This window comes from Haliotis rubra, unplaced genomic scaffold, assembly GCF_003918875.1.
Source record: "Haliotis rubra isolate DU_JTF1 unplaced genomic scaffold, ASM391887v1 Scf241, whole genome shotgun sequence".
In the NCBI taxonomy this organism is placed as follows: Eukaryota; Metazoa; Mollusca; class Gastropoda; order Lepetellida; family Haliotidae; genus Haliotis; species Haliotis rubra.
Window position 1 is genome coordinate 976992 of NW_025766459.1, and position 24724 is coordinate 1001715.

Sequence of the window (24724 nt, forward strand, 5' to 3'; positions counted from 1 at the left end):
TTAGAAATGCATTGCTTAATTTGGAATGTGAACGACATCAAAACATAACACTTTTGTCTTCATTGTATCTTTTCTTCAATGAGTGTGCATGATTGTGTGTGCTTGTGTCCGAGGGAACGGGGCTTTAACAGTTGTTGAGTTCTAACCATAGGTGGTCCGATTAATGATTTAGTGTAAATATACTTTCTGTGTTCTTTAAATGCATTTCCACTTAGGTACTGCATAAACAAAATATGACATTAACATTACAAATTTAAAGATTTTAACCTACAGAATAATTCTCACTAATGGGTTTTGTGGTTAATGTTGAACAACTCAGAGAAACAAACTCCGTCTGATGGTTAACAGTTGGCACCCACCTTACCCTATTCACGACCTGTGACACCTCTTCATACCTGTCACGTGCATAGCTGACCTACATTGACGAACGTTGACCTTTCTGACCCAACACTGCCGCTGTTACAGGTCATTGGCTCCCTCCCTCTGCAAGCAGTCAATTTTGTTGACAGTTACATAGACAGATTCTTTAATACAAATGCATCAAATCGGTGATTTACAATGTGATTAGGTTGTCTGACAAAACATCCACTTGCACAGTTGGAGATCGATTGGGTCATTAGATGAAGAGATATTTACAAAAAATCGGGTCCACATGCATTTCATGCCAAACTATATGTGGCCTTGTTTTGCAGCTAGTTCGTCAGTGATGTACTGGATTAGCTTTTTGTGCTGCCATGAGCTGGGGCTTTGTTTCTGATTGCCTGTAAGGCACGTTACAGGAAGTGAGAAAATCCTGCAACTGAGCCTTGAGATTGCTCATTGTCGGTGTGATGGTACCAGGGGCACGCATGTTATGGTAACTGGCGTTATCCAAAATGATAACGCTTGGTTCGTCCAGCTACGGTAAAAGCTGATGTTCGTACCAATCCAAAAATACCTGCCCATTCATTTAGCTATGGTAATCACCATCAGATTTCTTGGCCTCAAAAACAAAGTCACAACCCCCAATCAGTCCCTTGCTATGGGTACCAGCATGCAAGATGATCAGGCTTCTACCTTTGCCTGATGGTAACACTGGTGCCTTAGAACAATCTGAAGGAAGCCACATCTGATCGTTTGTGTGATTTTTATTACAACAGCTTTCATCAAGGTATATGATTTGAAACCCCAATTTGCGGTATTCTTCAACTGTTCTCAGATAAGCTGATCGCATGGACAGGATTGAGTACTTTTCTCACAGCTCTGTCATCTCCCCTTTGGTGTACCTGAACCCCATTTCTACCAGAGCTACAATAAGTGTTGTTTTCGAGACATTTATTGTATCTTTGATCTCATCTTGTATGTTACCACACGTCGGTGGGATTTTGCGTTTATAAACTGAACGGCCTATGACACCCTTATCAAAGCTATCCAGTTTGAGTTTCCTACCTGGTTTTGATTTTGACATGACCCCTGTGGTAAACACTGATTTGTTAACAACTTTGTACACCTGACTATATGTCAAATTAAGGGTTTTACACATTCTATAGTAAACCCTGTCATAGCTGACCAGCGTTCCCCCTTTGTTTCTCCAGTTAAGCATGAAATACTGGTATAAATAAAAATTTGACATTAATTGTTCTGCAGAGATATCAAGTCACATGTTGCCAGTTCAGTGCTTATACAGGAAGTGAAACTATGGGTGAACAAGATTATCTATGCAATTTGAATTAACACTTTTTTACCTAATTATTTTGAATATAACTACTACAAGAGTTCCATCTTTTTCACATATAGATGTTAAAAAAAACACAACTTTTTCCAATCATTTATGTAATTTAATTAGTTGAGGCTTTATGAATAATTATAGTCTGTATTTCAAAACTACAGTTTGTACTTAGAAACGTCAAAATGGGTGTGAATATGATAAGCAAGTTAAAGTACAGAAATACATGAAGTCGTGAAAGGGTTGAATAGTGCCTGATTCAGTTCAATGATCACAATCATAGGACACAAGATTCTCTCATGTATGGCATGTACAATCTGTCCAGAATGTGTCTACATTTCCACAGTCAATATCATGTGAAATAAATAGTTACATACCTGTATATGAAATAGGCCTATTAGAACAGCCTTATAAGCATATTAGCATGTATTTGTTTTCAAATTCAAATGATATCATAAATATCACATTTGGATATTTCTTCAAAACTGGTTCAAATTGTAGGCATGTTTTTAAATGTCCTTCCATGTTGTGTTTGAAGAATATCGTGACTTTTACCCATGGACACCACTAATGCCCAAATACTGTGTTCAATCAGAGACTTGTATACAGGACATACATTTACCATCCAATGGAATGTCAAAGAAATATGTACACATCTAAACAAAAACATACACACATGTAGAAATGTATATCCACTGTACACAGAGTTCATCATATGGAGCCAGGACCCACTTCCTGGTGGGGAAGATTACATGGCTAGAAATCATACCAGTGTACCAGACTGAAATATAATATACATACTGAATGATCACACTGTTGCTTGGGCAGTTAAACAAATATTCATGTTCCTCATGAAAACTGGAGATGAAAGAGTGTTTCTCAACAGTTCTTAAAAATAACATTGCTTTGTTATGGCTTGGGTGTGATAAACAGGACACTTGATTTTACAAGGCTCCAGTCCAGCTTCTATGTGGTCCTACTTCATCAATTCTCTATACCAGTCAGCTGGAACGCCCAGGCATATTTACACGGCATCTTGTTGATGGGGATGGCTGGAATCTCGATGTCCATGCCGCCAGTGCTTCGCTCCTTCCAGTTGAACTTCCCAGGATATCCCATCAGGCTCACTGTGGTGGCAACCGTGGTCAAAGGTCGGCCAAGGCTCAGAGTCTCCCCTTTCGGCCAGTCGAGGATGATAGCATACACATTCCGGCCACTGGCCGTCACTTTAGAGGTATACCTGAAACAACACAAGTTACATGATATAATGGAACAATTGGTTCCTGGCAATCTAGGCTTGTCGTAAAATGAGCAAACATTGATTGGATGTTCCGCCTCAGTGACTGAATACACTGGTCAATCTGTCCCTGGTTGTATCGTGGGACACTGCTTGTGATATACACTGGTCAGTCTGTCCCTGGATGTATCGTGGGACACTGCTTGTGATATACACTGGTCAGTCTGTCCCTGGATGTATCGTGGGACACTGCTTGTGATATACACTGGTCAGTCTGTCCCTGGATGTATCGTGGGACACTGCTTGTGATATACAATGGTCAGTCTGTCCCTGGATGTATCGTGGGACACTGCTTGTGATATACACTGGTCAGTCTCTCCCTAGATGTATCGCGGGACACTGCTTGTGATATACACTGGTCAGTCTGTCCCTGGATGTATCGTGGCACACTGCTTGTGATATACACTGGTCAGTCTCTCCCTGGATGTATCGTGGGACACTGCTTGTGATATACACGGGTCAATCTGTCCCTGGATGTATCGTGGGACACTGCTTGTGATATACACTGGTCAGTCTGTCCCTGGATGTATCGTGGGACACTGCTTGTGATATACACTGGTCAGTCTGTCCCTGGATGTATCGTGGGACACTGCTTGTGATATACACTGGTCAGTCCGTCCCTGGATGTATCGTGGGACACTGCTTGTGATATACACTGGTCAGTCTGTCCCTGGATGTATCGTGGGACACTGCTTGTGATATACACAGGTCAATCTGTCCCTGGATGTATCGTGGGACACTGCTTGTGATATACACTGGTCAGTCTGTCCCTGGATGTATCGTGGGACACTGCTTGTGGTATACACTGGTCAATCTGTCCCTGGATGTATCGTGGGACACTGCTTGTGATATACACTGGTCAGTCTGTCCCTGGATGTATCGTGGGACACTGCTTGTGATATACACTGGTCAGTCTCTCCCTGGATGTATCGTGGGAAACTGCTTGTGATATACACTGGTCAATCTGTCCCTGGATGTATCGTGGGACACTGCTTGTGATATACACTGGTCAGTCTCTCCCTGGATGTATCATGGGACACTGCTTGTGATATACACTGGTCAATCTGTCCCTGGATGTATCGTGGGACACTGCTTGTGATATACACTGGTCAATCTCTCCCTGGATGTATCGTGGGACACTGCTTGTGATATACACTGGTCAGTCTGTCCCTGGATGTATCGTTGGACACTGCTTGTGATATACACTGGTCAATCTGTCCCTGGATGTATCGTGGGACACTGCTTGTGATATACATTGGTCAGACTCTCCCTGGATGTATCGTGGGACACTGCTTGTGATATACACTGGTCAGTCTGTCCCTGGATGTATCGTGGGACACTGCTTGTGATATACACTGGTCAGTCTGTCCCTGGATGTATCGTGGGACACTGCTTGTGATATACACTGGTCAATCCGTCCCTGGATGTATCGTGGGACACTGCTTGTGATATACACTGGTCAGTCTCTCCCTGGAAGTATCGTGGGACACTGCTTGTGATATACACTGGTCAATCTGTCCCTGGATGTATCGTGGGACAATGCTTGTGATATACACTGGTCAGTCTCTCCCTGGATGTATCGTGGGACACTGCTTGTGATATACACTGGTCAATCTGTCCCTGGATGTATCGTGGGACACTGCTTGTGATATACACTGGTCAATCTGTCCCTGGATGTATCGTGGGACACTGCTTGTGATATACACTGGTCAATCTGTCCCTGGATGTATCGTGGGACACTGCTTGTGATATACACTGGTCAGTCTGTCCCTGGATGTATCGTGGGACACTGCTTGTGATATACACTGGTCAGTCTCTCCCTGGATGTATCGTGGGAAACTGCTTGTGATATACACTGGTCAATCTGTCCCTGGATGTATCGTGGGAAACTGCTTGTGATATACACTGGTCAATCTGTCCCTGGATGTATCGTGGGACACTGCTTGTGATATACACTGGTCAATCTGTCCCTGGATGTATCGTGGGACACTGCTTGTGATATACACTGGTCAGTCTGTCCCTGGATGTATCGTGGGACACTGCTTGTGATATACACTGGTCAGTCTGTCCCTGGATGTATCGTGGGACACTGCTTGTGATATACACAGGTCAGTCCGTCCCTGGATGTATCGTGGGACACTGCTTGTGATATACACTGATCAGTCTCTCCCTGGATGTATCATGGGACACTGCTTGTGATATACACTGGTCAATCTGTCCCTGGATGTATCGTGGGACACTGCTTGTGATATACACTGGTCAATCTGTCCCTGGATGTATCGTGGGACACTGCTTGTGATATACACTGGTCAATCTGTCCCTGGATGTATCGTGGGACACTGCTTGTGATATACACTGGTCAGTCTGTCCCTGGATGTATCGTGGGACACTGCTTGTGATATACACTGGTCAATCTCTCCCTGGATGTATCGTGGGACACTGCTTGTGATATACACTGGTCAGTCTGTCCCTGGATGTATCGTGGGACACTGCTTGTGATATACACTGGTCAGTCTCTCCCTGGATGTATCGTGGGACACTGCTTGTGATATACACTGGTCAATCTGTCCCTGGATGTATCGTGGGACACTGCTTGTGATATACACTGGTCAGTCTCTCCCTGGATGTATCATGGGACACTGCTTGTGATATACACTGGTCAATCTGTCCCTGGATGTATCGTGGGACACTGCTTGTGATATACACTGGTCAGTCTGTCCCTGGATGTATCGTGGGACACTGCTTGTGATATACACTGGTCAGTCTCTCCCTGGATGTATCATGGGACACTGCTTGTGATATACACTGGTCAGTCTGTCCCTGGATGTATCGTGGGACACTGCTTGTGATATACACTGGTCAGTCTGTCCCTGGATGTATCGTGGGACACTGCTTGTGATATACACTGGTCAATCTGTCCCTGGATGTATCGTGGGACACTGCTTGTGATATACACTGGTCAGTCTGTCCCTGGATGTATCGTGGGACACTGCTTGTGATATACTCTGGTCGATCTGTCCCTGGATGTATCGTTGGACACTGCTTGTTATATACACTGGTCAATCTGTCCCTGGATGTATCGTGGGACACTGCTTGTTATATACACTGGTCAATCTGTCCCTGGATGTATCGTGGGACACTGCTTGTTATATACACTAGTCAATCTGTCCCTGGATGTATCGCGGGACACTGCTTGTGATATACACTGGTCAATCTGTCCCTGGATGTATCGTGGGACACTGCTTGTGATATACACTGGTCAATCTGTCCCTGGATGTATCGTGGGACACTGCTTGTGATATACACTGGTCAGTGCTTTAGAGTTTGACATTGCAAATTTGGAAGTTCTTTGACTCTTGTTTATGTTATACTTCTCCAGCCTACATTGGCATGAAACACTATTTGAGTTTAGTGTTTATAGTCTGTGTGCGCATAATAAAATATTTCAGCCTTTGTTGGCTGCCTCAACTGAGATACAAACACTATCACATCATATGTTGTCATAGACACACTATCATGTAATATGTTGTCATAGAAACACTATCATGTCATATGTTGTCATAGAAACACTATCACGTCATATGTTGTCATAGAAACACTATCATGTCATACAAACACTATCATGTCATATGTTGTCATACAAACACTATCACATAATATGTTGTCATACAAACAGTATCACATTATATGTTGTCATAGAAACACTATCACATTATATGTTGTCATAGAAACACTATCATGTCATATGTTGTCATAGAAACACTATCATGTCATATGTTGTCATAGAAACACTATCACATTATAGTTGTCATAGAAACACTATCACATTATAGTTGTCATAGAAACACTATCACATTATATGCTGTCATAGAAACACTATCACATTATATGTTGTCATAGAAACACTATCACATTATATGTTGGCACAGAAACACTATCACATTATATGTTGTCATAGAAACACTATCACATTATATGCTGTCATAGAAACACTATCACATTATATGTTGTCACAGAAACACTATCACATTATATGTTGGCACAGAAACACTATCACATTATATGTTGTCATAGAAACACTATCACATTATATGTTGTCATAGAAACACTATCACATTATATGTTGTCATAGAAACATTATCACGTACATCATATGTTGGTATAGAAACACTATCACATCATATGTTGGCACAGGAACACAATTCCAGAACAATAACGGCTAGGATCCAATATTTACCATGTATTGTTGGTGAGGGAGTCGTTCTGGAAAGTCCAGGGACGAGTACTGTAGATGGCATCACCATTGACGTTGAGCCACTCGCCCATATTCAGCAGGCGTTCCTGGAACAGGGGTATGATCAGGCCATCTTTGGTGGGTCCAACATTCATCAGCATGTTGCCGCCACAGCTGTGAAGAAACAAACCATAACTGGGTCAGGTGTTTATCCTCAGTACCTTTATATCTGTCTGCATGAAGATGTCACAAACAGGAGGTTCCGGTCAACTCTCAGGAAACTGACCATCCACATTTAATGCAGATGTGAATGAGATGTCAGTTTACTAACATTCAATGCCACCTTGATTCAGAAATTTCAGTCACATCAAAAGGAAAGCCATCAGGAACATCAATAGTTGCTCCATTGTACATACTTGATGTGCGTTTCCAGAAGCTAGGATATATACAAGATGTCTGCCACAATATACCTGTACTGACTGTCAGTCTGTAGGAGAACTACTCAGTTATGTTTATTTACAAGCTAAAAGTCTGTTACCAGGGTTCGAAATACCCCATATATTAGTGTGCCATGGCATAGTAAATATTGAAATGGCATGGCTGAAAAATGTTCTCTGTGCCCTTTTGACACGCCTAATTTTCTAGACACATAACTCACATTCAGTCATTTAATCCCCCAAACAATTTTTTTTTTCCAAACTGAATAATACCATACATATTTGAATGCTCATTTACCCATTTCTTTATTTAACAATAAATTATAAATGATCATCATCATTGTCATTTATTCTAAAAACATGTGGGCATACTTAATTTCTGAAAGGCACACCTAAAATATTTGTCTGGTGCCCTTAGGCACACTTAGAAAAAAAAGTATTTCTATCCCTGGTTACTCTGAATGCTGTGTTTCGGTAATGTCCACTAGTGTTGGGAATTGGTTAAAATCTCATAATTGATGATTTGTTCATTACAACCGATCAATCATCGAAAAAAACTGGTTAGCGTCATTTATGAAATGTTCCTGGTTATTTTTGTTAATGCTCAAATAAGGAAAAAAAACCATGTAGTTCTTGGGGTTTTTTGGTGCAAAATTTCATATCTATTTTTGTTAATGCTCAAATAAGGAAAAAAAACCATGTAGTTCTTGGGGTTTTTTGGTGCAAAATTTCATATCTTTAAAGGATGACAAATATGTAAGGAACATAAATTTCTTAGAGTCTTTAAGATATATTCAATCATGACTTGGAACGAGCTTGTAGTGCTTATGAAATGTAACAGACAAAACCAACCTTGTGAAATATATTGTTAATGAAAACAAGTGTTCCAGAATTGTTTGTGTTCGATTATGAGAAAACATGATTGATTGCTTGGTCGTATATACACTCCGACCAATCAGAGCTCCAGATAAGATTTGATTTATGTGGGTACTGTACCCACTGTATTTTTTTTGAGTGGGTATTATGAATGTTGAGTGGGTATTTCATTTTCCGTTACCCACTGCTTTCAAATATGTGAGTATTCCAGTCATATTACTCACCTAAGTATTACGTCATTGAGTACGTTTACTAAGCAGGTATGTTCTGCCTTATGCCATACCTAATCAAAACCAACTTAAATATAATGGAAATGATTTCATAAAAAATCACTCATCCTATACTGACAGTACAACACTAGTCCTATACTAACAGTACAACTTGATAGCAATCGATGTCTTTTTCATTACGCAAGCGGTTTTTATAAATATATTCCGTACGCATTTGTTTTAACCTTTTTGTGTATTTAACATTTTAAATGCGTAATTGGTACGCAACAATTATTTTTCGATTATTTTTTGACAGGTGGTGTCAAAGAGTGGATAAAAAACTAGGGGAAGCCCTGGCTAAACTGGCTGGTAAGGCCGCAGAAGCCCTGCCCGGCATCCTGGGTAGCATCGTCTCGTGGTTGCTGAGCGCTCTGGCTAAAACTGCCACGTGGCTCAGTCAAAACCTGTGGGCAGCCATCGTCGGTGTGGTGGGTCTCGTGTACGTAGCGGCTAAGGAATTTTTAACCAAATAAGTCCCAAAGCTACCCCACCAACCACCATGGCTGTTTTACGATCAATGTGCTGCTGTGTGTGTGGGGTCACCCCCCACAGGGGGTGTTGGTTGAACCCTAGGCTCCGGGGATGGCGCCACTATACCCGTTTCACCGGTCGTGGGTGATGGGACGTGGGGGACGTTGACATCGAGGTTGACGCCCAACTTTTGGTCCGCCGTGGCTATGACTATTTCGTTGTTGTAGCCCACCACTTTTTTTACTCTCAGTTGCATATCGCTCGGAGCCATGTACAGTCCCACGTCGAACACGTAGTCGACTTTCGACCTGGCGTATTCCAACACGTCTTGGTAGCGTTTAATGGCACTCGGGAGATCAACTGGAGCATTGATAGCATCCTCAACGTTGACAACGAACTGTTTCTGAGCGTCGTAAGCAGTCCCCTTGCCTAGGATATTGGAACGCGTTTGCGTCTGCGCACCCAACAGCGCCCACACGTACGTTCGAATTGAGTCGTTTAACCTGATTACCCCGGCACGAGTGAACCCTTTCGATGTGTCCAGCATGAACTTTTTCCAGTCATCCGCTGCCCCCCTGCTCAAACCTCCAGACTCTGTAATCCTTACTGTTGTCGAAAGCCATGTAACGGTCATCCCACTCGTTGGTTGTGAGGTGATGATACGACTTGTATCCCCATTCCTTCAACTTCTCGCTGGCTTCCACGAGGGGTATGTTGTGAACGATGGGGATACCCAACCCGTGGTTCGGTCCCGGCAAACGCCAATCCGTCTTCGTGTTTAGTTCGAATTCGTTGCAAATACGTTCGTAGGCCCGTCTATCGTACTGGTTGTTTACTGCATTCCATGCCTTTTCCTGTGGGAGCGGGGCGCTGATCTCTTTGAGGATACGCCTGACCTGGTAGTACACGTGAAACGTGAACACAGACTGACTCAGTGGGCCACGCCGTGTGTCGGTCAATGTCACACCACACCCCGTTGTAGCGCACCACACGGCGAAGTTGAGTTGATTCTGCCAGAACTGCATCGGGTTGTTGAACCAAGCGTGAACTACCTTAGCGTTAGTCACCGGAAATTTATACTTGTGGAACACATCTATGAACTGGGTGTTGAAATACAACCCAGGAGCAACCACGATCTTCATGTGGGGGGAAATCTACGTCCTGTTTAGGATAAAACACTCCCGGCTTGTACATTTTAAAACTATTATATAATGAGTTTATATACTCTAACATGTACATAACACTTCCAGGAATAACGAGCGGCGAGGCCGTTCAGCTGACGCACGCGATCGATAACACGTCGGGTCAACTCGAAGTCGCACTGTGCGATATCACCTACCTACCACGATGGACTAACATCAACGCTAGCAACAATAAACTGTTCGTAGGTGGCGCTAGCAACCAGATAATTGACGGTTACTACAGCGTGTGCTCTCTAAGCGACGAGGTCTTCAAACCCCTGGGAGCCGAACTCAAGATGAACGACTCAAACGGTACAGTGGTGTTAATCAACAACGGAAGAAACTCCTTGAGGCTCGGTCGACCATTGGCGAGGACACTCGGTATACAGCCTGACGAGATAAAACCAACGACTACCGCCACAGGCACGAAGTTACCCGACCTAGTACCGTACCGAGAGCTGTGCATTCATCTCAGCCAGGTGAGCACAACGGACAACATTCAAGGGGGCCACCCTTCCACTATACTGAGAGCCGTACCGGTGAAAACGGAGAAATACAACGATTGCAGAACCGAGTCGTTTTCACCGCGGCAGTATAAGAGGTTAACCCAGGGCAACATCCCTGAGCTGATAATATCGGTGTTAGATATAAATCATAATCTCGTGAATATAGGATACCTCAGCATAACCCTGCACATAAAATGACCAGCGCACAAGGTCCCGGAATGAAGTTGAAAAAATGCATCAATGTGGGGATCTCCGACCTCGGGGACACACGCGGATTCGACGACCCCGGAGTAGATGGTAAATTGTACGCCTTGCAACTGAAAAACAGCATTTACAAACGCGTTGAAGTCCCCCTCCAATGGTACAAGCAACCTAAGTGATATAGTAGATACCTCAAGAGCGGTCGTCAACACTAAGTACACCCTTGTCAACACCGGTGATGATAACTGGATAATATACCCATCGTTCGGGGGCAAACTGTTCGACTTAACCGATGTTGAGAGCACTACCGTCGCCCGAAACAAACCATATACGCTCGTCTTCACCGATGAAGACAAGTGGGTGTTATTATCCGATAAAGTCGACTGGTTTCTCAATATTAGGCTCGGCTCCCCCTACGTGTTCACGGATAACAAAGACAACCACCTAAACAAAGTCGTGAACAACGGAACCCTGCTCGTGGCTTACGTCCCGACTCAGAGACGTAGCGTAGTCATCAGCCCACTCGCCAGTATGGCAGCCCACATGCTATCGAGTAAAGCGGGCATGCAAAACGTGGTATTGCAGTTGGTGTCTGAATTCGAAGGCGTGGTCACCATCCTGGAGAGTCTACCGGCGAACTCAACACTGGTCATCCAAGTCTACCTAGGGGAACCATCGCAGGATGATGTTGAAATCGTGAAGGGGGTCAAACTCCGGTGGGGGAAACAACAACAGTATCACGTTTGCAACGTTTACGTGCGGGTGGGTGTCGACTCCAAAACCAGTCTGCAGGGTGTCACCGTGATCGTGGAAGACACGTTATCACTAACCAAGATCTTCCTACCCGACAACATACACTTCATGGGGGTGAAGTGCACCCCTGAACTATTATCAGAAAACCAGTTGGAAATAATATCGTAATAGTATTATAGCAATGTCTTGGCTTCACCCCAACACTACACTTAACGACTTAGGGGACAATCAATCTGGTGAGGAAGACACCTTATACATCCTGCACTTCAAAGACAACGTGTATAGGCGGGTGTCGTTATCAGATTTTAAAGAGCCTGAATGGTTACTCAACTTAACCCTCACCTCACCTTATATCTCCCTGAAACAAAATAATACTATCTCCGAGATTAGGAACAACGGTATGATTATAGGATCGTTCGTTCCGGAATCTAGTGTCCAAGTCGTACCAATACCAGACCACTCGGGCAACATGTTAGCTTCCAGTGGGAAGGTGAAGACAGAGATCATGGTGATACATTGGGGAGACAGGTGTAATAACCAACGTTGTAACATTATTAAGGTGCCGGGACACAGACCTTTAGCAAGCCTTGATGGGGTTCGTCTCCTTAATGGAAGTAGAGCTAAGACCCCGCTTTTTTACACGCACGTTAATCTAAGTGTTATCAGCTTTAAGTACATTAATCGAAGGTTAAATGAAACCAAATTAAAATATATTATAGGATTGAGCTATACCCCTAAACTAATACCAGCAAACTACTAGTTGGAAATTATATCGTAATAGTATTATAGCAATGACCAGTCATCGACCCAACACCACGCTTAACGACCTTTGGGACACGGATGGGTTCGATCAGCCTGGTGAGGGAGGTGGCTCATACGTCCTACACTTGAAAGACAACGTGTATAGGCGGGCGGTAATGACCGATCATCTACCCAAAATCACTCTCGGGGATCTAGGGGGCGTAGAGGGATTCAATCAACCTGGCGAGAATGACACCTCGTACGTCCTACGCTTGAGAGGCAACGTGTATACGCGGATGAAAATAGACCATTGGCTCCTGCAAAAACACTTTAGAGGACCCAAATGGTTGCTCGATATAACCCTCACCACACCTTACGTTTCTTTTCGTAATCATGGATCTAGGGATATCGATGAAATTAAGAACAGCGGTATCTTGCTTGGGGGGTTTAGATCCAGCGGCCCTAAAAAAATTAGACTTTCCCAAATCCCAGATCACCCGGTTTACATGTTAGATGCAACCGGGGGGAATGCACAGTTATCATTTAATATATACTCTAACCTACCACCATTGCCTAGGCTTATGCCTCCAGGCTCCACATTAATCATAACACTCTTTTTAAAAAATACCCGTGGGTCCTCATGGTACCTTTTATCTGGGGTGCTAATAACCCCATCTATTCAGGCCACTAAAGACAGCTATTGTAGTCTCGTTATACGACAGGATGGTGAGGGGTTGCTGCCCCCCTTTTACAGCTCCTGTATATTTAGAAGTTCCCCAGTTTTACCTATTGAACTTTCCTCTATTGAGATACCCGAGAACGTAGGCCTTATAAACTTCAAGTACGTTGATCGGGTATTAACTGATCCCCAATTAAAAAATATTTTATCAGATATATTATAGACACACAGAATGGGGCTATACCCAGGCATAGATGAAGTAGTGAAGACCCTGGAAACCGTAGACGGGTTCCGCTTGAGACAGTTATGTGATGTAAAACGTCAACTAGAACAAGACCGCGACAAGCGGAAAGCACTATATAAGAAGTACCATAGAGCTTTCAATGCCGTGGACGGTGTTGATACCACCCTTATGACAACCAGCATGGGGCTAGGGTAGGGCTTCCACGGGTACTCGAGTACTCGAGGACGAGTCGGGTTTAGCTGGACTCGAGTCCATTTTCAAGGACTCGAGGACTCGAAAAGGGGAGATAACTCGAATTATTGACGTTGACGGACTGTCTGCCATGTGCTAAGCATGAGCGGCCGTTAACGTCTAATATTAAGAAAAAGATATAACTTTATTATCCCGCAGAAAATTCTCATACATCCAAACTGTCTCAAAATGAATATATACACAGTTCACAAAAATATACACAATAATTACATGCTCAAAACGAATGCTATTGACAAATAAAACTGACATGAGATAATTCAATTAACCACATAGGTAAAGAGGCTGAATAATTCTAGTTCTAATCACATGATGGTGATTCAAAATATTTGTTGCATTCACGAATACTTGATGGTATGAAAGACTGTCGAGCTCTGTTTTGAAGGAAGGTAATCGACAGCAGCGTCCAGAAGGAAGTAGTTCAAAATGGTGAGATCAAATATGTCAACTATCAAATCTAATTTTAGCTGCCTTTTTTGACTATACTCGAAATACACTCCAGAACTTGGTATTAGTTGTTACAAGTCTGCAGATGAGTTAATATTATACATCGTTTGAGATTTCACTTCTTAAAATGATTAGGTAACTATCTTGACAATTGATCGTTTGCTTGAAAGGTATGAATTTCGAGTACTCGGGTCCGAGTCGAGTCTCACCCCCTCGAGTACCCGAGTCCAAAAAAATGGACTCGTTGAAGCCCTAGGCTAGGGGTGGCAGGTGTTGGGTTGTTAGCTACCATCGTGGCAGCACCTATAGTGATGGGGCTCGAAATAACAGCTGGGGTGACAGGGGTGTTGGGGGTGGTGCTTAAGCTTGTATCCCGCAGACTACATCGTAAAGCATTGAAGCATGATGAGATCAGGGTTCTAGCTGAAGCAAAGCTTAACACCATAAGCGATCTTATTTCTACCGCACTCACTGACAACAAGATCTCGGAGGAGGAGTTTCGTTTGATCCTCTCTGAACTCACAAAATATGACAAAATGAAACAAGAGATTCGATCCAAGTCTCGTAAGTCTGCTATAAGCGAGGATGAGAAAAAAAAGTACATAGAACAAGGGGTGAAAAAAGCCCAGCAAGCCTTTATTACGAACACCAAAGAGATCATAGGCGATTCACATTAAACTGTTTCATCGAGGTCAACGTGACATAGCGGCACGTGTACATAGATAAAGTGAAAATAAAATCAGACGAACCTACCTTGTACTACTTGATGGGCCAGACAGAGGACTATTGATCCTGTCAACGTGATGCGTGGGTGTGTGATACAATACCCGTTAAACTGACCTACTTCAGCTAAGTCCGCGGTAGCTCAGTCGGTTGAGTGGTGCGACCCCATTATGTATAGTCTGCGCAAGCTGTACATGTGGGGTTCGTATCCCGCCGTCACAACTTGTGTGATGTGATACACAATTCCCCTTGGGAGGAAGCGCAATACATTTCTATTTCTCCCTTGGGGAATTGTGGCTGCCGGGACATTTTACTACTTTTCAAAATAGTAGGGGTAATGGTAGCAAGAGCTAAGGGTCCGACCAAAGCCTTATTTGGGAAATAAGGCTTTGCAGAGGCTTTTGTTGGACTTGGTCCCGGACAATCATTCCCTCTACTACTTGGTGTTTGTTTTGTATCAAGCATTGCCAGAATTAAGTTATATTTTGGATTACTCTTTGTAAATATAGTACAGATTCAAGTAGGGTTTAGGGTTCAGTTCCATCCCGGATAGGCATCAGATCACGGCCACACAAGTTCACCATCTAACCCACGGAGACACCTTGGCTTCCACAAAATGCAACTGACGACTGGTAGTTCAGATCACCTACATTGTGCACCCCTCTGACCAGTGTAAACCGATGGCTCCTATTGCCATTGAATACACAAAGCCATTTAGAAAGTAATAAAAGGAACATAATTTTGTCATATTTTGCTTTGCGTTTTCTGAGAAATTGTAACCCAAAATATGACATCTGTTGCATTCGATCACTTTTTAACGCGTGTATTCCTGTATGGATATATATTTTGATGAGTGGCAATTATTTCTTTTCAGACCCAGAGCTGCAAAATGAACTCGACAAGCAGTTTGCTGATGCATTTGAGGATAACCCAGAATAAAGCTCCCAATCAAACTGTTGACAAAATGATTTCAATAAATCATTCTAGCACCTCTTAATGTCTCCTATACTGTTATTTATATCTAAGCTCTATTAGCATATATACTAAGCAGCAAATGAAACGTCACTTCGGAATTTTCCTTCGCAGAAACGGATAACTGTAAACTCATTTAATGTTTTAATTGTATATTTCTGACAACATCTCCAACTTTACCTGAGCAAAGACATTCCTTCCCAAACTCAGAATGGAAGCCAGGAAATGGTCTCAAAAACGCAACCTGATCTCGGAGATGGTACGGTGTTCTCCATGTTTTTCATGCAACTCAGGCTGCATGTACTGTTCATAAGGACCAGCCCTATAAAGTGCACCCCCCAAACCTGGTTGAAACATTCACAACGTCAGCAGGATGCCCCTTCTCACGACAGCTCAGAGGAACCAGGCGCTAGGTACACTTGAAGCTGGCCACACTGCACAAGCCGTTGCGAATCACTTCCAGGTCAACGTTCGGACCATCTACAGGCTGCAGCAACGTTTCCAGGCCACCAACACCTCAAATGATCGCCCCCGTACTGGCAGACCAAAGGTGACCACAAGACGACAAGACCGCCATATTGTGTGACAGCATATACAGAATCCATTCATGCAGGCACCCGAAACAGCACGCCAGACAGTGGGAACACGCGGAAGACCAATCAGTACTGATACAGTACGCCGACGTCTTAACAGCGGGAACCTCCATTGCCGTAGACCTTACCGTGGACCTATCCTCACCCCTCGTCATCGGCGTAAACGTCTACAGTTTGCCCTACAACACCAAAACTAGCGATACAGGCAATGGAGAAGTGTTCTGTTCACAGATGAGAGTCGGTACTGCGTATCAACTGCAGATGGCAGAACAAGAATATGGCAACGACGTGGCCAGAGTTACTCATACCAATGTGTTATGGAAAGAGACTCATGGGGAGGTGCAAGCGTCATGGTATGGGGTGGAATTGGCCTGAACCAGAGAGTGGGTCCTGTGGAGTTCCAGAACCTTGGTCCAAAGAGAGGAGGCGGCATCACAGCGATGCACTACATCAACCAAGCTCTCAGACCCCTCGTCATACTATATTTCGCACGTCACCGGAACTACATTTTCCAGCATGATAACGCCCGGGTCCATACTGCCAGAGCTACACGGGACTTCCTGCAGCAGAACGGTGTCAACATTATGCAGTGGCCAGCCCTTAGTCCTGATTTAAACCCAGTTGAACATCTTTGGGATGAAATTCAGAGGAGACTGAATATTGTCATACCAAGGCCGAACACAGCCGATTTCTTGCTCATTTGTGCGGTTCAAAGTGCCAATGGCCTTCATCAATCGATTAGTGCACTCCATGCATAGACGCTGGTGATCACACTAGATACTGAAGTCAAGAGTCTGAATGGACTGCAAACGTTTACTTAATGTCTTGAATTGTGCTGAGTGTCAAGATATTGTACACAAAAAAATGTTTTTGATCCGCTTATTATGTCCATTTCTGTAATGATTTGATTACAGTGCCCATCTAAGTTTGAATTCGTATTGACGTGTTTTTGCTGCTGAGTATATTAGGATTATAACTATGTGGAGTGTCACCGTTGTGGATACCACCATGACGATACTGACTCCCAGAAACATCCAAAATGTGCCAACTATGATGGCCCACAAAGAGAGTCGAAGATCATGAATCACGCCCCAGATCAAAATGTTTACAAAATGGTTTCAATAAATCAGTCTTACAAATATTACATGTCACTTAACTTGTTATTTATATGGTGATCTATAGCCCGATCTTATATTGTACTGTTGTCTCTCGTGATATATTTTTATGATAGCGTACTAGTTTTAAATTAAGATATGCCTGCAATATTGCCGATGTGACGTTAAATTTTAACTCACTCACTGTTATTTATATGTGAGCTCTATCAGGAATGTTCCTCCACTGAATGCATCCACAGCCATTAAGTAGTTTGAGGCGGGTGTACCTTGAGCCATTTCAAGATCTGACGGCGCTCCACATTTTGATAACCGTTTCGAGAGTCTGTACCCAGATGTTAAATTAAGGCATTGTGTCTGGTCAATATTAAATTAATCTACACCATGTAATTGCAGTTTGCAGACTCACAGATGATTGTTCTAACGAATGAACTGACATGAGCTGGCTGTCACCTGTTTCTTATGCTGCTGTTACATGGGAATGCTCCCATCTAAATCTCAGAATATAATTTTCTATTAACTGGAACCCTTTTGAGATATTCACAAATTAACTGATATAGAAATATCCTCCAGTAAAGACGAAAATGGTATTCAACTGAGACATGATGTTTGTAGTTACTCATGTCATTCGTAGCAGGTGATATATATTCATTGTTTGTGTAGTGGGTATGCAACAATCGAGGTGCAGGTGGCTGGTTACACGTGTAGAACAAAACTATCAACGAAGACCTCATTTTCTTCCTTCCTGAAGTGGCATTTAGAAGCTGGTATGATGAAGTTGAACACCCAAGCCCACCCGAACCATACCATACTTTGGAACAACATCAGCATCCTAGAAGCCAACCGTCAGATTATAAGATAAGAAAACTCTTAGAGGCAATCAACATCAAACGACTCAACCCGGCAATCAACAGAGATCAAGCTTATTACATCCCCCACGGCTTACGATCAACTAATCAAGCCTAATCAGGAATAACCCACCCTTTGTCTACTGGCTTCAATCATTTCTTATCACAACAAGTCTCATATCAACACACCGTACATCAACCTCTTCTATTGCATAAACCCAATACCCGCCATACACCGTATATATTTCTCCTTGTGCAAATGTTGTGTATCATTTGCTTGATAACGGTGTTAGGATCTACACCGAAACGTCGCAACTACTACTGCAACAAAGAAGTTGTCTATCCATAAAAAGTGTTCCTCTTCGAAGACCTCATTTGTCTTACGGCACCCAAACTGTTGATTCAACGGACCACCCAAAGCATGTAGCAACATTAGGACAAGACATCTTTGGTTGAAACTTTCAATCATCCCATTGGCGGCCATCTTGGATTTCAAAATGGCCGCCACATATAATATTGTGCCAGTCTTTCTTTGCCTTAAATTGCTTTTATTTTTGTTATGATTAATGCTTCGTCAGTTTGGGTTTTGCCTGGAGTGTGGTCGACATGGTCCTCTTAACGACTAAGTGGAATGCTGCTTGAGGTTGGTGAAGAAATTTTGGAATCCATCGAAATCCACAGAAGAATCCACAACAACGAGCTAATCAAGCCATAGCCATTATCTATTACCACCTGGGAGTTTGTTTTTATTGGTTTTCTGCTTAATCCCTCCCCACCTGGCCTCATCCAATTGTATTATTCAGTTACTTTGCTGTTTCTGTTAATCTGATGGTCTTCACATCATACTATCCACATATACTTCTCATGTACATATACTTGACATGATGATACAGCATACGGCGTTAGCAACTATTTTTTATTGCAGATTGTGGATTCTTACACCATTATTAAACAAGATAGACAAAGAGACAGAGCCACACAAAGATAGATCCAATTTTTTCCAAAAGATGCACGTATATCATCACTATAACATGGTCTTCCAAGGACAATAAGAGCAAATTGGTAAACCCTGTTCTTTCGGGTGCAAAGTTGCATCATGAAAGAATGCCTACTAATTTGGGGTCGCTCGTGTCCATGTCAAATCTGTTGCCATGGCCATGGAAAAACAACACCGAAACTGTGAAACCCCTGTGACAAGTGTAAATTAGAATGGTTCCAGTGGCAGAAAGGCAGGTCTTACAAGCCATTTTGCGTTCTGGCCTATCAAATGCTTGGGGAACCCGACTGAGTGCAATTGAAAATGATACTTTCAGGGATCATTTCTATATTATGCATCGCCATGACTTCAGGTAAACTGACAGTCGACCAAGTCGAAGAGTGTGGCCTCCCTCTGGTTCTTGATGACCACATCACGTGACCATATCGCCATTCCTATTTCTTCATCAGCCAGTTATTCTGATTTCGTTACTATGCTCTCGGTACACGTGTATAGACGTTTGATGTTACTGTGACGTTGACAGCCGCGTCGTGTACTCTGATTAAGATGCATCATGGCAATAACTGTAACTACCTTTTTAACAGGGTTCATCCATCAGCGGATACTAACACGACTAAGGGACGCAACTGTAATTATCAACAGAGTTTATACATAAACGACAGACATGAAACAATTCTCGTTTACTGAGATGATTTATTGAAAGATTTTAATACAGTTGTAGATTAGGAGCATCACTCTGAGTCATCCTTGAAAGCATCTACAAACGGATGATTTATTGACATTTTCAATAAACTTGTTGATTGGGATCATTATTCTGAGTCGAAAGCATCAGCAAACTCCTTCTCGAGTACATTTCGCAAATCTGGGTCTGTAAGAAAATAACAGATACTCATTAATATACACATGGACAACTATAGTTCAGTCATACTTCACATCAAAGCTTACAGTCGCGAGGTCTATAAGACTGGTTAGGGATTCTTCCTGATTATGATCTCGGTCTGTCTTCACTGTAATATAACTAGAACACTGTTTACATCAGCGTTATGTACACGGTATGTACAAAAACCTACACCAATATCTGAAATGTTCGTTTAATACAAAACCAGTACAAGTGTACTTGTCATGTCCTATTACCTGAATCTATGGTCATGAAGTCATGGATGCTCCTCGAGAACTCCTCCAAACTCACGTTTGAATCATCTGGAATTGTTGAAATCATCAGTCAAATTGTGGCCATTACTTGGGAAATATTTACATGTTCACAATAGAATAACCCGTGATTAATGTGCGAGTTGTAGGGACAGTATACATAGTGGTTAGGTGAACGGTGAGTTTACTTTACCGTTTTCATCAGCCAATGAAAGTAGATCCTCGGCTGCCCGTCTTTCCATCAGTTCCTCGGCTTCAGATTGGTCAATATTGCCATCCTTGTTCTTATCAAGGTCGTCAATACTTCGCTTTCCAAGTACGGCTCCTGCAACCAAAGAACATAAATGTCTTAAAGTAATCCTCTTGCAGTATACAATGTCACAAAGTAATGGCATTGAACAAATAAATTGACATTTTCCCCAAAAGACAATTAATGGTTCAGTTTGTTTAAATGACAGTGACATGATTCTCTTTCCTTGATTATTCCAATACTCTATCAAAACGGGTGAAGCAGTACTTCCAAAAGCAGTAATTCATAATTCAGAGTTGAATCCCATATACATGACAAAACGCTTCTCTAACTGAAAGAGATTTCAGAGAAGCATACTCATAGCTCATGCGATCACTCAAACACCCAAGAACAGTATTTGATTTGTTTTGTGGAAACCTGACATTTTGCACATCTTCATAAGGTAACACATTTCTTAGTCTCAAAGCATCATAAACATATAAAGTTGAATTTGACATTTTCAAATAGTGCCTACCACTGCTGACAGTTATCTTTACTGGGACGTGCTACCTCATTTCGCCATACTCATGACATATTTTTAATGCGTCCTTGCTGTGGTTCCATCAGTTTATCGGTTTCTTATTGTACAATCTTCACTATGTTGCCGTTCAAAACAATTGATGATGCTCACATTGAAAATGTAGGAGAATTACATAATGTCGACTCTTTTCGTATTAAAAGGTCATCACTTACTAAATGGTATAGTGTATTAATAGCGTTCAACACTTTTCAGAAGGATCCACAATGTACGTGATCTAGATGTCCAGTTGTCCTTTTTGTAGATCCCGCACGGTACTCAACTCAAGGGCAGAAAATGCATATAGCAAAACTAATGTATACCAAAATATATTAACATGTCAAAACTGTGATACATTCTTAACGAAGACGAGTACCGTTGTCTTCTGGTGTGCCTTGATTATACACATAGCAGAAATAAGTGTCGCCCAAATCATCACCACAGACACCCTTCACGTAACTGAATGGATGTCCTCAACAAATATTGATATACTGAAAGGTAATAAGTCTAAGGCGTTTTTATGGAACATATTCCAGTCCTTACCGACGGCTGGGTTGATGATGTGTTTGTATCTCCTGTAAATCCTGTACGCCCGTCCAGCGGCTCGAAGTATTCTCCTGCCGCGGACCCTGATCCTGAATCTTCTCCAGGCGTCCGATTCCGACATCAGCACCACAGCCACAAGCAGTAGGACAAGGAACAGACGCATCCTGATCAGCTGATATTATCTGCTTGACATAAAGATCATTTTGCATATTACAAGTGCAATCACCAGTGGAACAAACTACTGACAATATGTTTTGTTTTGTATCTGCCTTAAAAAGCAGACCACGGCATATTGTTCATCACAAGTCAATAAGACAATAATACCTTGACATAATGAAGTGAAATAAACATTTATGGGTATGTGAGGCATCATTAATCTATTCTCTTGTTTTCATTTATAAATGGAACGACTATATGGATAAAGGAAGCAGTTCAAATGACGTTAAAAATATAAGCTCTATGGTATTCTAAAATGTCTCAAATAACAATAACCACCTCTCACATATATAGCTAACATTTCTAGGTTACACAATGTATTATACTACAATCTGTTTAGAGAGTGTTATGTTTACGGATGGCGCGATGTACACTTCGTATAAAGAACAGAAGTCAACCCCAATGAAATACTAGTCTAGGGTTTCGTCGAAAGAGACCCTTTTCAAGAGTGACATTTAGTGATGGGATGTTACGGGTGGGTCACTGATCATTAGCGGGGACACTTGGTGTTCTCTAACACGTAACGTGTCCTGCCCTACCGGGAACTCCCGCCACTCACGGATGTCTGTAAGAAAGAAGTTTGTTTTTTGTTGCCTGATACAGTAGAAGAAACAACCCAGTGGCTAGGTTTGCTGTGTACAAGTACAGGATTCTGCTGATTACCTATAAACAACAATATCACAAAAAGATGTTACTCACCACAACTGACGACGAAAAGAGTTTCTGCAGATAGTATGTATAGACCGCTCATATTTATACATATGTTCATCAGAAACTCGTGAAAAGAAACAGGAAAACCAATTTAAAACAAAAAGATAACATCTGACGAAGAATGACATTTGATTGGAGGACATATTGGGTATCTCGACCATCGTGACATGAAACAGCCAGGAGAGATGGACTTGAGTGCTGAATATTGATTTAACGACTTTATCTCGATACTGAAGTGTTATTTACTTAGTAGGAATTGATATTGTAACACGTTTACCACCAGATGACCAGATAGGCGGGTACCAATCACTCGGCTGCTGCTGCTGGTGCTGAACTTCTCTGTGATAGTGTGTGATAGCAACAGCGGAACACTTGTTCCTAATCTGGCCATAATGGTAGCACATGCCCACCATGGTGCTAATCGTGCCACTTTGGCAGCAGGTTGTTTTAAACCTACATTTCTCTTAATTTTGTGGTTATAATTATTATTATGTAAGGATTTCACCGCTATTTTGTCTCTTACAACAAACGGAATGTGTTTCAAAACTGAATATTCTTTGCGCTCTATGATCAACTTTTCATTCATTACTTTCTTTTTCACACAATTCTCGCAATAATGATAACAGCACCACGCAGCTAATCGCGCCACAAGCTATGTTTTAAACGGAATTTTCCCTTTATTTCAGTTACTCCGTATCTACTGCGTGCACACTATTACTACAATTGCATTTTCCTGTTTCATATGATTGTTTCGTTATTGCTTCATCCCAAAGCAAAAAAAATCGATTTTTCGTGTTGCTTCCATAACTTTCCCTTCAAGCCCTGTGGTGTTTCTCTTAACTCAATTTACTAGTATTTGCCCGTTATTTCAACTATTTTCTCCTTATTTAATGTTTGTTTCATAAACGTGACGCGTTGAGCATTTTCTCGTCACTGATTTTCATTGATCCATTCCAATAATGTTCAAAGCTATTTTCCCCTTAACACCAAACGGAGTTTGTTTCTAAAATGAGCCAAGACTGGGTATTCATTCGCACTGACGTTCTGTAATCAATTATTTTCACTTCAAGTTTTGAACAAATTTCCAGATAATCATTTAAATTTCTAACATGGCGATGCAAGTAGGAAGAAGCTATTCCAACTTCCGACATTGGAAAAGAAACTTGAAATGACGAGAGAGAAGATTGAAATTACAAAACAACGAAGTTACGATGAAAACCTGAAAATCTACTTAAAATAGCTTGAATAATCAAAGGTATGAGAAAACAGTTAATATTCACAGTTTTGGAAATTACCTTAAAGTAGCGATCAAGTGGTCGCAATTACGAAAATGTAAGTAGAAACATCGAGATAAATTCGAAAACATTTCTAAATGCTACCAAAGTGCACTCGAGCATGCTATATGAAGATTTTTAGAAACGTCACAAGTTGTTTCATCAAGGTGACATTATTCAAAGCCTTTAAACGCTTTTGAAAGATGGCATGGCAGACATGTCCCATGCATTAACCTGCTGGACAGATGTTCCTCTGTTGTCTCAGATGAACAAATGACTTGTCTTGAACGCCTGGTATCACCACAAGATGAAAGTATAAATGTGATATAGAAGTCAGAATTGTGCTTTGTCAGCAGAGACTGTTAAGTTGGAATCCCACTCACTGTATGTTGCGTTGCGTTGTGTTGTGTTGTGGTGCGTTGTGTTATGGAATGTGTATTAAATGTTATTATCTGTTTGTTCATAACTGGATGAAAACTTTATGCAA

The 24724-nt window shown here is 42.1% G+C and overlaps 2 protein-coding genes across 2 annotated transcripts in view; both read right to left on the reverse strand.

Annotated features, from left to right (window-relative positions):
* The window catches only part of LOC124278791, a 41762-nt gene extending 19555 nt beyond the window's left edge, over positions 1-22207 (reverse strand). The window contains exon 1 of the mRNA XM_046714565.1: positions 22034-22207. Within this exon, the coding sequence (XP_046570521.1) occupies positions 22034-22199 (166 nt within the window). The 5' untranslated portion in view covers positions 22200-22207. The remainder of the gene's footprint in view (positions 1-22033) is intronic.
* LOC124278762 (alpha-L-fucosidase-like) lies at positions 2671-7407 on the reverse strand. The gene is made up of 2 exons (XM_046714533.1): positions 7240-7407; positions 2671-2945 (listed from the first exon to the last, which is right to left on the reverse strand). Exons 1-2 carry the CDS (start codon positions 7395-7397, stop codon positions 2690-2692), a joined length of 414 nt encoding a protein of 137 aa, XP_046570489.1. The 5' UTR covers positions 7398-7407; the 3' UTR covers positions 2671-2689.
* Positions 22208-24724: the final 2517 nt, after the last annotated feature.